Raw genomic sequence first — 15,833 nt, 5'->3', positions numbered from 1 at the left:
AATTTTATAGTAAATTCATTTCATTTCATTAAAAATTTGAAATAGAATAAAATTTTATTTTAAAAATTTGTTTTTGATATATATATATATATATATAGTGATTGTGGACCTTAAAACATATCTACACCACTCCTCCCACCCACCGCCTACCTAACCAAGTCTCCCATCAGACTCTATTCAGGTGGGATTGTAAGTGTGGGACTCTGCCTTTGAGTCTGCTAGCTTGACCTGACCTCAGTCTTGGGTCAGATTGTCCTGGTTATGTGTATTAATCATTTATATATTTTCTTTTAAAGTCAATTCAGATTAATGTTGTTTATCAACATAAACAGTGCGAAATAATCTCAATGCTAAAAAGCAAGGGTAGCCTTAATAAATTAGGATATTCAAAGAACAATTCAACTAAAATAAAATATGAGATTATTATGCAAGTTTACTTTGCTATAAATCAAATTATAGCAAAAAAAAATAAAAATAAAATTTAATCGATGTGATAGATTTAAAAAACTTATTAGAAAACACCTGTAAAAAAATGTTCAAATTATTTTAGAATTACGTATATATTCATACAGTTGTTTTGAAATATCTTATTAAACAGAAACTAATTAGTCGGCCATATTAAATTGAAAAAAAAAATGATGCATTAGAAACCACACGCTAGATCCTAATACCGCCAGAGCAAGATGACAGCCGCCACCAATAAAATACTGCCACTACTAAAATTGACTACGTCTGCACGACAACTTACACACAAGGCAGGTTGTAGGCGGACCCATTTCAACGCCAATCACAGCACAGATACAGGTAAGAGTGAACTCTTCCAGTAATCTATCTTTTCCTTAGTCCTTTCATCCGTGTCATCGTAATCCACTCGTCTACGCGAGCGGAGCAATCACAATTCACAAATGAGAAGGTCGTTTTCAGCGGCCAATGGCAAAGGCCACGCGCCGCCACGTCTTCACACCTTTTTTTTTGTTAGCATTTTTTAAAATAATCATTCGATATAATTGAACGGAATAAATCATAATCATCGCGTTGTACCACTAAAAAATTTAGCATTTATCAATTCAATTTCTATTTTGGAAAAAAATATCCTCGTTCTGCTCTGCTTGATTCTATTTATTTTTATATTTATTTTGTTTGATCCACTCAATTTTATACTGGGCAAGATTTTTTTCGTCTCGTCGTTGAATTATGAGCACAAGTTCGTTCTGATTTTTTCTTCTTTCAAGCGGTCGATCGGTTCCTCTTCTTCTTCTGAGTGCGCTGCGTGGGCGGCGCGCACATGTTGGCGGTCCTGACGGCTCCGGCGATCGGACGTCGGGCCGACAGCACATCGCTGTCCCCGCTGACGTCGTTGACGGAGCTCATGGATCCCTCGCTTCGTCTTCCCGTAGAGCAGTCACTCGCCGCTCGGTACTCCGAATGGGTAGCGGAGGCTCTCGACGAGATCCAGGGTTGCTTCCTCATCACCGACCCTGACATCGCCGGCCACCCCATCGTGTTCGCCAGCCGGGGGTTCCTTGCCATGTCCGGGTACTCGCTCGAGGAGGTGCTCGGCCGGAACGGCCGGATCTTCCAGGGAGCTGCCACCGACAGGCAATCGGTGATGGAGATTAGGGAGGCGATACGGGAGGAGCGGACGCTCCAGATTAGCTTGCTTAATTACAGAAAAGACGGGACGCCGCATTGGATACTCTTCCACCTCTTCCCGGTATTTGGAGTGGAGGACGGCAGGGTCGCCCACTTCGTGGCGGTCCAAGTGCCGATCCCGAGGCGATCGAGGTGCTTGAGATCTTTGGCGGAGAATAGGCATGAGGGAGGGACGGGAAGGTTCCTCGTGGCTTGCCGGAACGAGTTTCGATCGGACTACAAATTGGGTTGTAACCCAGTTGTTGAATTGTTTGTGGACGTCGACAACAGAGGCAAGTTATGTTTACTATTCCTTGCAATCTTTGGCTCTTCTTGCTTCCTATTTCTTGAATCAATCAATAACAAGTTTGTCTCTTGGCAATGCTATCAGAATTATGGTTCCTCTTCAACTTTGTTTCATTTGCTCCTTGTAGGATTGGAAGCTGAGGAGTCACGCCATGCAACCGAGCAAGAGAAGGAGAAGGCATGCGATGCTGCCAACAGCATCCTTTCTACTCTGGCTCATTATAGCAAGCTGACAGGCAGAGTGATCAGCGACAAAAGACGCAGTGAGGCAGGCATTTCTGCTATCAACTCATCCCTTGTTATATCTCTTGGTAGAATCAAACAGAGTTTTGTATTGTGAGTTGTTACACATTCTTACTGGTTGTTAAACAGATGTAATCGATGAGTTGTTAGACTAGATTCCTAGTCGGGATATACCTGTATTGATGCTAATAGGAAATTTTCTTGATATCTCGCAGGACTGATATTCAGTTGCCTCAGATGCCCATTGTCTATGCTAGTGACGAGTTCTTAAACCTGACAGGTGCTCAGCTTTCTTGTCTCTTTTGTAAAATTTGGGTTTTCTCTCTATCTTTTTGTTATTTTGTTGCTGAACGATGCAAGAATTGTCTCTTGTCCATTGCATTATTCTTTCTCATTCCACACCTCATTTCAAGATTAGAGTTCTGACAGTCATATTTGCTTGCCTAATCAACTGATAGAAGTGAGTTTTTCTTTTAAAAGTTCAAAGATATACACAATATGATTATAAGAAAAAGTTAAAAGTCAAAGTGTATATAGGAACAAACACATTTGTATCTGTTCTGTACCTGCTTCTACTTTGATAGTGATTTAGTCTAGGATTCAAACTGACTTTTTGATGTGTGGTTGAATTGCTGAATGGAAAATTTATATATGTTGTTGTGATCCCACATTATGTAAGGTAAATGGTGAGAAAAGGGAAACAATAATGTTTTTTTTTTACTAGTTTGTAATAATAGTTGTTGGTTCTGTGCTTAATCTCTTGAAAAGATTCATGTGAACATGCACCCTTAGTACTGCTGATTCCTTTAGTAAAAAGCCCCCAAAAGACTTCATTGCAGGCAAGAAACAATAAACTTTAATGTATATGAAGAAAGTGTGTGAAATGATGAATCCTATACAAGGAGCAAAATGGGAATTTATATAGGAAATCAACAGGAGAGCCTGTTGGACTGGCCCAGCTCTTTTAGATATCCAGCTTCAGGAACTGTGTTTCTGTCATTCTGTGTAGCAGTAAGCATCAGAACTCCAGCTTCATTTTTGTGTAAGTTAAGAGTCAATAGTATTTGATAATTAATATGAACCTTGGCTCAGATTACAGTCTGAATAATTATGATCCGAATACCTGAATAAAGAAAATTTTTGTCAAGCTTCAACAGATCTGAAATCAGGACACCTGGCAACAAGTTTTCAGCAGCATAGTGAGGCCTATACATGTGGCATTATCTGCATTTAAGGTTACTGGAAAATGTGCACTCACCATCAACCATCAGATGTTTCAGCTTCTGTATTCAACATCACAAATCATCTTCCAATAAATAATCAGCAGGCACTATGAACCAGCATGTTTGAAAAGTTAATAATATCATACTTACCTAATATATCAACTTGTATCAATATCCTTATACAGCTGAACATTTTGGTCCATAAAGTGTGAAAGAAACCTTAGCTCCGTAGCAAATATGAAAACCCAGAATGATATCAAATATTGTTCTGAAATCCTTTATTTCATCAATTCTCCCCATCTGAGTCATGCTGACCGCAACCAAAAATTTGCAAGCCTTGGACCCCTTGGACTAAAGTAAGCTTAGGTATTTAAATGTGGTGTGTAACAACAGAAACCCCAAGAAATAAAAAATATTTTGGGATTAAAGTATACTTTTGTAATTTATTTGGCATCTCTATGTTGACTGTCAGACTATGTGCCGCCATTCAATAGATGGAATAACAGTACTCCATTATGGGAAATTCTTGCCTAAGCCTTCAGTATGGTAATAGGCATTTGGCTTAATTTGCAGGTTATTCCAGACATGAAGTTTTGGGACGCGAATGTTGGTTCTTGAACGGACCTGATACAGATGCAGATGTTTTACATCAGGTACTCGTGATCTCACAGTATTTCAAACTTATAATCATATTCTCTTTCATTTTCAATGTGCACATTCTTATGCTGACCATCTTCCTTCATAGATTAGGCAGAGCATTCAGGCTGAGCATTCTTGCACAGTTCGTCTTCTAAACTATAGGTGCCTATTCTTTTTGAAAAATGGACAGATGATGTATGCATGAGCTTAGATAATTGACTTTTGCTTATCAAATGACATTGTGATGCTCGCTTTTCAGGAAGGATAGAAGCTCGTTCTGGAATTTATTTCATATTTCACCTGTGAGAAATGCATCTGGCAAGGTATGTTATATTCAACCCATACGTTCTTCATTTGATTCAGTCTGGAGTATAGATTGACTTCATTGTAGTTGTATTTTTTATCCCTTGGCCTAGTTTCTACACTTACAAGTGGTAAGAAGAATTAAGATCGTAACTGCAATAATATGGTTCTGCTTTTGCAGATAGCGTTTTACGTTAGTGTTCAGATGGACGAGAATGCAAAGAGCAATGAGCATGGTTTGAGTCCACACATGAGGCAGCTTGGTGTCGTGGGTGCAGTCAAGGTTGCTGTCAGAAGTTTATCGATGTGTGCCGGTCCTTCAAGGCGATGATTGTCGTAGGGAAAAACAATGTAGTTTTTACCGGGTTAATAGTTCTTTCCAGGTTTGTTTTTTTTTCACGCTCTTTCTTTTGCTCTTCCCGCTATAATGACAGAAAATGCTCTCAGGCCGAAAAAAGAAATTATAGTGTTTGTGTTCTCCTATATAAAATAACTGCCTCAATGAAAATTGAACATATTCTTACTGACTGTTGAAGAGGAGTACTTGGAACTCATCAAAAGTTCTAAATATAATCTGTAAATGATGATAGTGAATCAGTAGTCTTGGACATGACTCTAGAATATCCGTGTATATCTCATTCTTTGGATAATAATTATGCGTTTGTATGGTGATTTGTTTTGGAGACGGTAAATTGAATATTTTTTTCACAAATTTGCTTATAAATCCTAGGTGGAATTCGATTTTGTCGTTGAGGTTTAAACTTTTATTGGTTTTGGTTCCTAATAAGAAATTTTCATTTTGCCCTTCAAAATATGTTGACTTTTTCAGAATGGCCCTAGAGTTCTCAATTGCCATTATCAAAATAGGCCCTTAGCTTGTCCAGTCTTATTTTGCCTCCAATCTCTCCCTAAATACAGTTTTTAAATTTAAATTTTTAAATATTTTTGGAGTAACAAATACGTCTTACAAACATTAGTACTATAAAAAAATATATTACAAATCTAGTAAGCTTAAATAGCTTGCATTATCAAACTTAGCACCATGTTAGCACAAAATGACTCCTAAAATTCAAGGCATAAGATTTTTTTATTTTTTTATTTTCTTGACTTTAACACAAATTATAATATGTTTTTGTCACTTCAAAAATATCAAATTTTTTGAACTTTTGGGTCCTCAGTTTGTGCCTTGATAACAAACGATTTAGAATTTTTAATTGGACGACAATAGAGTGAAACCACATGACCGAATGGCTTGACAAATTTACTCAATGATTTAATTTTAAAAATATTGTTTCGAGAAACAAATTTATTGTTAAGAAATATATACCAAGGTTCTTCGTAATGGTTTAATCTTTACTATGCAATCTCTTAACGAATTATATGTCATGTTATTTGGATAAGTTAAGTTTTCTCTATAGCTGTAAAGTTATTTCATGATATGTGATATTCATTTATCAAAAAACAGATGACTTGTAACTAAATACAATAACCAAAGGTTTTGAATTTTGCTTTAATCTATGTACTGAATATTTAAAAAAAAAACCATGGGTGAAAATCTAATGCTCGGAAATGATAGCTTATAGAATGTTACCAGATTTATGATCCGACAGTCTTGGAACCATAATTCAAATTTCAGGCTACGTGCCTACTCCTTCAAACAACCAACCTTAGAAATGCATCCTTGATGTCAATTAATTCCTTCATGGCATCTTCCATATGCAGTCGATCTTTTGGTGATAAATTGGAACACAAAATGCCAACACTAAGCACTGAAGCAGAACACTCTAGCATTCTCATTTTTGATTCAGTTGTCGATACATCAGGGCCACCTGCTTCTTCTATTTCCATCAAGAGGTTCGGATCTAATATCTCTGCAATTCGTGTAGGAAGTGCCATTTCAATAAATTTATGGAGGTGCATTCCTTCTTTGAAGGTATCACTAGTAGGCCCCTTTCCAGTAAACATCTCTAATAGAAGTATTCCGAAGCTGTATACATCCCCTTTAGTTTAAAGTTTACCGGTCATTCCATATTCTGAAATGTACATGGAGCATGGAGCAAGTTTTCGAAAGATGAAAGTAGACAGACACCAAAAACATTCAGTTAAAAGTTCAAGTTTTCCAAAAGAGTCTTAAAAAGTTGCCACGGAGCACAATTTATTGTATGCATCGTGAAAAATGGAGAGAGAGCATGAATATGAGCATACTCAAACATGTAGAAAAATAAATAAATTTAATTACTGACTAGTCTTGCAGTGACCGATCTGACCCATAAAATTTTACCATCGAAGGTAAATCAGAAATCGCGCATGGTGGGCAGCCTAGAAACTCAACATCCTTTGGTTGTGCACTTCATTTGGAAACAAAATTCTTATAAATACGCCATAGCTAGTAATCGAACCGTAGGTGCTTGAGCAACAACTTGGATGTCCTACCACGACACCATAGCCCTGGGGACAAACTCAAACATGGTAGAAAAAAAAATAATAAACCCAGTTAGCCTCATTGACTAGCCCTACGGTGACTGGTCTAATCTCATGAAAATTTTCCATCGGCTACCAAGATAAATCGAGAAGCGCGTGCGGTGAGCAACCCAGAAGTCCAACATCCTTTAGTTTCACGCCCCATTTGGAGGAAAAATTCTTGTAAATATGTCATATCTAGGATCAAACCGCGAGTGCTTGGGTGACAGTCTGAATGTCCTACAGCGGCACCATATGTTGGTCCCTTTGGAGGTCGGCAAAAGGGGAGGGGTGAATTGCCCTACAAAAAAAATACAAACCTTTCTCGGATATTCAACTAATTTAAAAGAACTTGTAATCAAAATAAAGAGACTAATAAAATGCAAATCAGACACAGAGGTTTACTTAGTTTGCAATCAGGGGATTGCTAATCCAAGGAAAGTAAGCGCACTATCTGATGATCTCCTTCGGGCGGATAAGCCTCTTTACAGCGTTGACAACACAAATAAAAAGAATAGAAATGAAAGCACAGAAAAAACTGATTACAAGTGAGTTAAATGATCTGTGCAAACCAGTGCTATATTTATAACACTGGTCGGGGCGCCCCGAAGGGTTCCGGGCACCCTGGGGGGATAAAAGTTTATCCCCCAACGTTCAGATCGAGTCAAAACTCGATCTGGTCAATTTCTCTGGTCTGGATGCCCGGAAGGTTCCGGGCGCCCCGAGCCCTAAAGTCAACAGAAGTTGACTTTTTCACCTCCGGTTCAGCTCATCTCGGTCTAGATCTTGTTCGCTCCGGCTCCGCTAGTTTGGGTGATCTCGGCCATCTTAAATAGGGCTCACCCGAACCCAAGTTCCGACCTTCTCCTCGAGCAGCCTTCCTTCCGAGTTTCTTGTCCCTCGAATGCCGCACACGTTCTTCTCGTCCACCGGTATACTCTTCCGCGATCACCTGGTCCCTCGGACGCACCGAGTCTGTCGGCTCTCTCCCCGTACCGTCCTTCTCGCTAGCCGCGTCTTCCGCTCGACTTCCTGTGTTCCTAAGCTCCTGCACAGTTAGACACCAAGGTTAGACAAAACATGACCTAACTTAACTTGTTTGATCACATCAAAACACTTTGGGGTTCCAACAATCTCCCCCTTTTTGATGTGAGCAACCCAAGTTAAGCTAGGGTAAACAAATGCAATAAAAACAGTTAATTTGCAAATAAGTCTAAAGATTTTTCAATTAAAAAATGTACCTCCCCCTAGACTTAACATTCTTCTCTCCATTTGATCACATAAAAAAATGGGGTTCCTTCTAACAAGTCTTAAGGTAAATTTTCACTTAAAAAAAAATTTAAGTGTTAATGAAATTAGAAAATTTCTAAGTTTAAAAGAAAATTTTCATAGGTGAAAAAAGAAAATTCTAAGTAACTGTCTAACATAATTGAATTTTTCTAAGGAAAAGAAAACAAAACTAAGTTAGAAAAATTCCAGAAAAAAATGTAAGCATCTGAAGAAAATTTCTAAGCAGTTTTAGTTTTTTTTTTTTTTTTTTTTTTTTTTTTTTTTTTTGTAATTTTCAATAAATTAAAAATTGTTAAGTGTTGCAAAACTAAAAAATATTTCCTAAGTTAAAAGAAAATGTGCAATGGAATAATTTAAAAAAAATTCTAAGTTTTTGACGACATGAGTATTTTTGAAAATTTTTTCTAAAACAAATTGAATAACCCTCTCAAAGTATTTAGTAATATAAATTAATACTTTTTCAAGTAGTCAATTAAACTTTTCATTTCAATACTTGGCTTCCAGGCAGTGGCGAGGCACTAGACCTTCTTGGTTATTGGAGCAACAACCACTTTCTAGACAAAGCCACATAAAGAAATTAGTTGTTTAATTTCCTTGCTGAAAATGTTAAGTCTAATTTTAAATTTTTTTAAGTTAAACATATTTTCGGAACCCAATAGAGGTTTCTACCTACAGGGTTAATCAAGTATTTCCTAGGTACATAGACTTTTGATATTTTTCTAATTTGACTTTGATGAAATCTATAATACCAATTTAAACCTTTATAATTTCTAAAGGTAGAAATATGAGACTTTTTCAATCTTTCTATTTCTTCTTTTAGTTTTCCATTTTCAATTTTCAATTTATCAAAATCCTCTATAAGACATGATTTTGCCAGAATTCTTTTTGTTTCTAAAATTTCATTTTCTAATTTGGTATTTTTATTTTCTAATTTATACATGGATTTAGCCATATCCTTAATACCAAAGTAAAGTTGATCAGGAGGTAAGAGGCATACCTCACTTACCATATCAGACTTGAAGCCTGAATCTCCCCCTGCTTCGCTACTTTCATCTGAGGTCGCTCCCCCTTCATTGATGCTGGGTTCTGATTGACTTTGCCCTTCGTAGCTTGCCATCAGTGCTATCCCGGCATATTCTTGAATCTCGGACTCAGATGAAGAAGTGTCGTCCCAAGTAGCTTTTAGGTTCTTGTGCTTTTTGGGTGCCTTAACTTTGCCCTTTTTTAGTTCTGGGCAGTCTTCTCTTAGGTGTCCTTTTTTTTGACACTGGTAGCAACGAACCCTTCTTCTATTTCTTTAATTCTTTTTATTCTGCATTTCTTTAAACTTATTAGATCTAAAAATCTTTTTAAAGTTTCTTACCATGTATGCTTCCTGATCCTCTTATGAGTCTAACTCGGGTTCATCCCCTTTGGTTGCGTTTAGTGCGATCATCTGGCTTGATTCCTTTGTTGTTCCTGCACACCTGGTTTCATGTAATTCAAGAGTGGAGAACAATTCTTCTAAAGTACTTATACCTCCAGGTCTTTCAAAATATAGTAGGCGTCGACGATTGATGTCCATTCTGAAGTTCTGGGAAACGCGTTGAGTGTGTAGCGTATAGTGCCCCGATTTGTTAACGTTTCTCCGAGGTTCTCGAGACCAGTAATCAATTCTTTTACCTTCGCGTGTAGATTGGCTACCTTCTCATCTTTTTCCAAACGGATGTTCATCAGCTTGTTCCGGAGGATGTCTCTTCTAGCGAGCTTCGCTTCGGACGTGCCTTCGTGGAGTTCCAAGAACTTCTCCCAGAGTTCTTTAGCAGATGAATAGCTTCTGATGCGGTTGACCTCTTCAGGCGGCAACACGCTCAGCAGGTGATATTCCGCACGGCTGTTTGCTACAGACTCATTCTGCTCCTTCTTTGTCCAAAGGCTCTTTTCTTTTTCTTCTCCATCTTGATTCGTCGGAGCTACAAAACCATACTTCATAATAGATCGAATTTCGAAATCAATTTTTAGGAATACCTTCATACGACGCTTCCAGTCTGCGAAGTCCCCCTCGAATTTTGGTGGAACGATGCTTGGTCCGACCATCTCGTTGCTTCGATCGACGGTTAGTCCTCCTGAAGCGTCTTGCTCTGATACCACTTGTTGGTCCCTTTGGAGACCGACAAGAGGGGAGGGGTGAATTGCCCTACAAAAAAAACACAAATCTTTTTCGGATATTCAACTAATTTAAAAGAACTTGTAATCAAAATAAAAAGACTAATAAAATGCAAAATCAGACACAGAGGTTTACTTGGTTTGCAATCAGGGGATTGCTAATCCAAGAAAAGTAAGCGCACTATCTGATGATCTCCTTCGGGCCGAGTAGTCTCTTTACAGCGTTGACAGCACAAATAAAAAGAACAGAAATGAAAGCACAGAGAAAACTGATTACAAGTGAGTTAAATAATCTGTGCAAACCAGTGATATATTTATAGCATTGGTCGGGGCGCCCCGAAGGATTCCGGGTGCCCTGGGGGGATAAAAGTTTATCCCCCAACGTTCAGATCGAGTCAAAACTCGATCTGGTCAATTTCTCTGGTCCGGGTGCCCCGGGCTACTCTGGGCGCCCGGAATGGTTCCGGGCGCCCCGAGCCCTAAAGTCAACAGAGGTTGACTTTTTCGTCTCCGGTTCAGCTCGTCTCTGTCCGGGTCTTGTTCGCTCATGCTCTGCTAGCTTGGGTGATCTCGGCCATCCGGAATAGGGCTCACCCAAACCCAAGTTCCGGCCTTCTCCTCGAGCAGCCTTCCTTCCCGGTTTCTCGTCCCGCGAACGCTGCACATGTTCTTCTCGTCCACCGGTATACTCTTCCACGGTCACCTTGTCCCTCGGACGCACCGAGCCCGTCACCTCTCTCCCCGTGTCGTCCTTCTCGCTAGCCGCGTCTTCCGCTCGACTTCCTGTGTTCCTAAGCTCCTGCACATTTAGACACCAGGGTTAGACAAAACAGGACCTAACTTAACTTGTTTGATCACATCAAAACACCTTGGGGTTCCAACACCATAGTCTTGGGTACGACTCAAACTTGGTAGAAAAAAAAATGATAATTTCAGTTAGTCTCATTGACTATCTCTAGAGGTGTCCGGTCTGTCCCCTACAGAATTTTTTCACCAGCCACCAGGGTAAATAGGGAAGCGCACGCGGCAAGCAGCTCAAAAACTTAGCATCCTTTGGTTGCACATCTCATTTGGAGGAAAAATTTCTGCAAATATGCCATAATCGAAAATCGAACTGTGAATACCTGGGAGATAACTTGAATGCCCTATCACGATATCATATCCCTGAGGACGACTCAAACATGGTAGAGCTCCATGAAGTAGTGGATTCCTATGAAATAATTATACTAAAGATAAATGATGATGGTCTGTTACCAGTGATTTTGTTCAAGACAAAATTAAATAAACAGAATAAGAGTATATTGACTAGGAGCATGCTATTCTTTTGTAGAGATTGTTCTTAGTAAAATCAGAACCCAGAATTAAGGAAATTAACATACTGGCTAATTTTGATGACTGCTAATGCCATTGAAACAAAGGGTAATTGAGAAACAAACCTGGAGCAACATATCCTATGGTCCCTTTCAATGTGGCTGAATTTGTCTGACTCAAGCTTGATGAACTTGTAGTTTTGACAAGAAAATTGGACAATCCCAAGTCACTCAGATGTGCAACCATGTTATGATCCAAAAGGACATTGCTTGGTTTCAGATCACAATGGATCATAGGGGTCTCGCCATGATGATGGAGGTATGTTAAAGCTGAAGCCACATCTATCGATATGTTCAGTCTTTGGTGGAGACTTAACCTTTGTAGTGTGCCCTGATTGGCTTTAGGATAGACCCAATTCTCTAGGCTGCCATTTGGTAAAAATTCAAACACTAAAGCTTGGAAATCATTCTCTTGGAAGTCAATACTGGAGCATGATGTTAAAATCTTGATGAGATTTCGATGCTTGATATTTCTTAAAGCTTCACATTCGGACATGAAGCTTTTCAAAGCCCCTTTTTGTTTGAGGTTGAGTACCTTCACTGCAATTTCCTCGTGGTCTTCCCAATCTATTTTCCCTTTGTATACAGATCCAAAGCTGCCCTTGCCAATTAGAATAGAAGGTGGGAATCCTTCTGTGGCTCTGAACAGCTCAGCAAAAGTAACCATCCTATATTGCTCCATGATGTTTGAGTTGACATTAGAAAAGCCTCTTGACTTTTGAAGCCTACGACAAATTGCAAACAAACAGAGAAGAAGCATGAGGCAAAAAAACACTCCCGATACAGAAATGACTACAATTAACTTTTTGGTTAGATGTTTGCTCTTCTGGGTGCATGATGTCAAGCTAAGCTCTGGAAGGCCTCCACAAAGCTGATTGTTTCCTGACACTGAAAATGCAGTAAAATTTTGGAAAACCCCACTTACTGGCACTTCCCCTTCAAAATAGTTGTTGGAGAGATTAAGAAAAGACAGTGTTAAATAATGATATACGCTCAGTTAATTTGTTGCATGAAATATCCAACAGTTGAAGGCCTTTCAATTCACTGAATGACAGCGGGATTGATCCCTGGAAAAGGTTATTTTGCATGTAAAGATACTGCAGGACTTGACATCCTTGGATTGTGCCAGGCAAGCCACGTCCGGAAAGCCTGTTATTTGAGACATCTATGGTTATGATGTTTCTCAAGTTTGCAATTTCTAAAGGCAGTGTTCCTGTCAAAGACTTGTTTGAAACCTTGAAGATGATGGAGAGGGAGAGGATAAAGAGGATTTCTTTTGGTATGCTACCACTTATGTTGTTTATTGAAATCCTTAAACTAATTAACGGGCAATTCCCAAGGCCAGTAGGTGTTGGACCATGCAATTTATTGTTGTCGAGGACTAAGGTAGACAATTTGGTAAGGTTGCCAAGATCTACAGGGATTTCTCCAATCAGAAAGTTGTCACCCAGCCTAATTTTTTCTAACCTGTTGATGCTTCCAAGTTCTCTAGGAATGGTACCACTGAGTCGGTTGGACCACATCATAATTGCTGATAAGTTAAGATTTCCAATTTCTACTGGAAGGCTTCCAGTAATTTGGTTTTGATAGAAGTTAAGCACTTCGAGATTTTTTGACAAATTGCCAATGGATTTGGCGAACATACCACCTAAACTATTGTCGTATAGTTCCAAAATTCTAAGGCGGGTGCAGTTGCTTAAAGCATCAATAAAACTCCACTCAGCAGTACGTATTGCTTCTAGCTGATTACCACCAAGAGTAAGCGTATCTAGATTTTTCAAGCGGCCCAAGCTTTTAGGAATGATCCCAGAAAGATGGTTGGCGTCCAGCTTTAGAAATTGCATATTGACAAGATTCCCAATCTCTAATGGGATTGTGCCGTTGAGATTGTTGAAATGCAGATAAAGTATAGTTAATCTGCCAAGATTGCCGATGTTGGACGGGATGCTACCTGAAAGTTGATTATTTGACAGGTAAAGCTCAACAAGGGATGAAAGGTTGAAATAATTTTAGAAGCAATTGGTATTAGAAAATAATTATTATAAATAAATAATTATTTATTTTCTAATTATTAAGAAATAATTATTATTGAAAAATAGTTATTTGTTTCTTAATTATTATTAGGAAATATTTATTGTTTTCCTAATTTATATATTTTTCTATTTTCACTTGTAATGGTATTTATATATATCATATGTTATCATTGATAATATGTGTGAATTCTATCGTCAATATAGTATCAGAGGTCTAAGCTTAACAATAACTTTTTTTTTTCTTCTCTTTATTTCTTTTCTCCACAATACCTACCAGCTGCCTTCTACAATAGCTGCCGCCGACGACATCAACCGCCGGTTCCAGCCGCCTTCTACAATGGTTGTCGCCGACGACATCACCCGCGTGCTATCTCTCACAAATACTCTTGATTCTCCTGCCTCTCTTGTGGCTCCAACATAGAATTCTCGTAATCGGTATTCAAACTATTATGGTGGTCGTCGGTAGGTTCCGCCTATATCCCATCAGTCACGCATGTCTACTCCTGGGCTATCTGCACATCCTCCTACACATCCAGCTGTGTCCAGCCCCAATCATTATCTTGGGTGCTATTAGATTTATGATGTCCAAGGTTACTCTGCTCGCTAATGCAGTCATATGACTGCCTCGATGCTTGCTCTGCTTCCGTCGGCTCCTCCGTGTGCTCCGCGTCCCACGTATAGTGCATCGTTTGTGCACACTGCCGTTCATTATACACTTTCATCTGATTCTCAGGAATGGGTTGTTGACTCTGGCGTCTCTCATCATGTCACCACTAATCTCGCTACTCTCTCGTTGCATGAGCCTTACTCTGGGAATGATAGCGTCGCCATTGGTGATGGTTCTAGATTACCTATTACACACATTGGTTTTTTCTCTTTCTCTACTCCATTTTTCCCTTTAGTTTTCTCCAATGTTTTATTTGTGTCATCTATGTCAAAAAATTTGATTTCTATCGCAGCACTTTGTGCTACTATTCCTGTTACATTTCTTTTCTTTTATTCCTATTTTCAGGTGTTGGATCGTCGTAGGGGAGTGACACTAGTCAGCAGGGTCCATAGAGATGGTGTCTATTACTGGCCAAAATTTATGTCTACGCTATCATCGCCTTCTGCCTTTTCTATGTCTGTCTCGTCATCTATTTCCTTATGGCATAATCGTTTAGGTCATCCATCATTAGATGTTTTGCAATGTTTTTTTTATCCTTGGGTCTTTCGTTTCCTGTGAATACTTTATCTAATTTTTCATGCACTTCGTGCAATATTAATAAGAGTCATAAATTGTCCTATCATAAATCTAGTATTTCGTCTCGTGCTCCTTTGGATATTATCTTTTCTAATCTTTGAACATCTCTCATCATTTGATGGACTCAAATATTATGTTATCTTTGTTGATCATTTTACGAAGTATATATAGCTTTATCCTTTACGCAATAAATTGGGTGTCTACTCTACCTTTATTTCATTCAAAACTCTTGTTGAAAATCGGTTCTCGATGACTATCAAAATACTATTCACTGATAATGGAGATGAATTTTTAGCCCTTCGCTCCTTTCTTACTACTCATGGTATTAGTCATCTTACCACTCCTTCACACACTCCTGAACACAATGGATACTCTGAACGTCGTTATCGCCATATAGTCGAAACTTGTCTCACTTTGTTGCACAAAGCATCTTATGTTGAGACCGATGTATCCGCTAGAGGGGGGTGAATAACGTCTCACCCAAATCGATCGTTTCATATAATGTTAGTGCACAGCGGAAATATAAAAACAAATAGTAACAAGAGAAAGCAAACCTAACAGGTTGATTTAACGTGGTTCGGAGATAAAGCTCCTACTCCACGGCTGTCCGTAAGGTGGACGATCCCGATCCGTCGGTGGATGACTCCTCGGAAAACTTCCGGCTAGCTCAAGCTCCTTGTCGGTGGAGAAACCTCGCTACAAACACTTGAATACAAGCACACCGATCACACGAGGGCTTGGGAGACTCTAATAGGCTTTAACCAAATCTATTTCATCACCTTGGTCGGTCATCCCAAGCTCCTTCTTATAGAGCTTGGAGCAAATCAGTAAGCTGATTTGCCCGTTACCAGTCGACTGGTCCTTGCACCAGTCGACTGGTGCCAGCCCAACGACTCTCTCAACGGCTCTCTACAGTGCACCAGTCGACTGCTACAGTCATGAGTCG

General features: G+C 39.1%; 1 protein-coding gene and 1 pseudogene across 2 annotated transcripts; one reads left to right on the top strand and one right to left on the bottom strand.

Moving 5' to 3' along the window:
- Positions 1 to 1,062: 1,062 nt before the first annotated feature.
- On the top strand, positions 1,063 to 5,012 carry LOC121983082 (protein TWIN LOV 1-like). 2 transcript variants are annotated; one of them, XR_006112378.1, is made up of 7 exons: positions 1,063 to 1,925; positions 2,067 to 2,274; positions 2,397 to 2,461; positions 3,978 to 4,057; positions 4,155 to 4,205; positions 4,303 to 4,366; positions 4,528 to 4,607. XR_006112378.1 is itself a non-coding variant. In XM_042536064.1 (7 exons), exons 1-7 carry the CDS (start codon positions 1,286 to 1,288, stop codon positions 4,675 to 4,677), a joined length of 1,263 nt encoding a protein of 420 aa, XP_042391998.1. In that variant the 5' UTR covers positions 1,066 to 1,285; the 3' UTR covers positions 4,678 to 5,012. The 2 variants fall into 2 exon arrangements, 1 of the variants encoding a protein (XP_042391998.1); XM_042536064.1 differs by having other exon boundaries at positions 1,066 to 1,925; positions 4,150 to 4,205; positions 4,528 to 5,012.
- A 987-nt stretch (positions 5,013 to 5,999) lies between these two features.
- Positions 6,000 to 14,001, bottom strand: LOC122043071 (annotated as a pseudogene).
- Between the last annotated feature and the right edge of the window lie 1,832 nt (positions 14,002 to 15,833).

Source organism: Zingiber officinale, chromosome 1B (assembly GCF_018446385.1).
Source record: "Zingiber officinale cultivar Zhangliang chromosome 1B, Zo_v1.1, whole genome shotgun sequence".
Classification (NCBI taxonomy): Eukaryota; Viridiplantae; Streptophyta; class Magnoliopsida; order Zingiberales; family Zingiberaceae; genus Zingiber; species Zingiber officinale.
This window is presented reverse-complemented; position numbering and strand designations above follow the sequence as displayed.

Excerpts from the sequence above, each read along its gene's own strand:
- LOC121983082 (XM_042536064.1), top strand. The coding sequence starts at position 1,286 with ATGTTGGCGGTCCTGACGGCTCCGGCGATCGGACGTCGGGCCGACAGC. Across the intron at positions 1,926-2,066 it reads TGTGGACGTCGACAACAGAG|GATTGGAAGCTGAGGAGTCA; the intron begins GCAAGTTATGTT and ends TGCTCCTTGTAG. Across the intron at positions 4,367-4,527 it reads TGAGAAATGCATCTGGCAAG|ATAGCGTTTTACGTTAGTGT; the intron begins GTATGTTATATT and ends CTGCTTTTGCAG.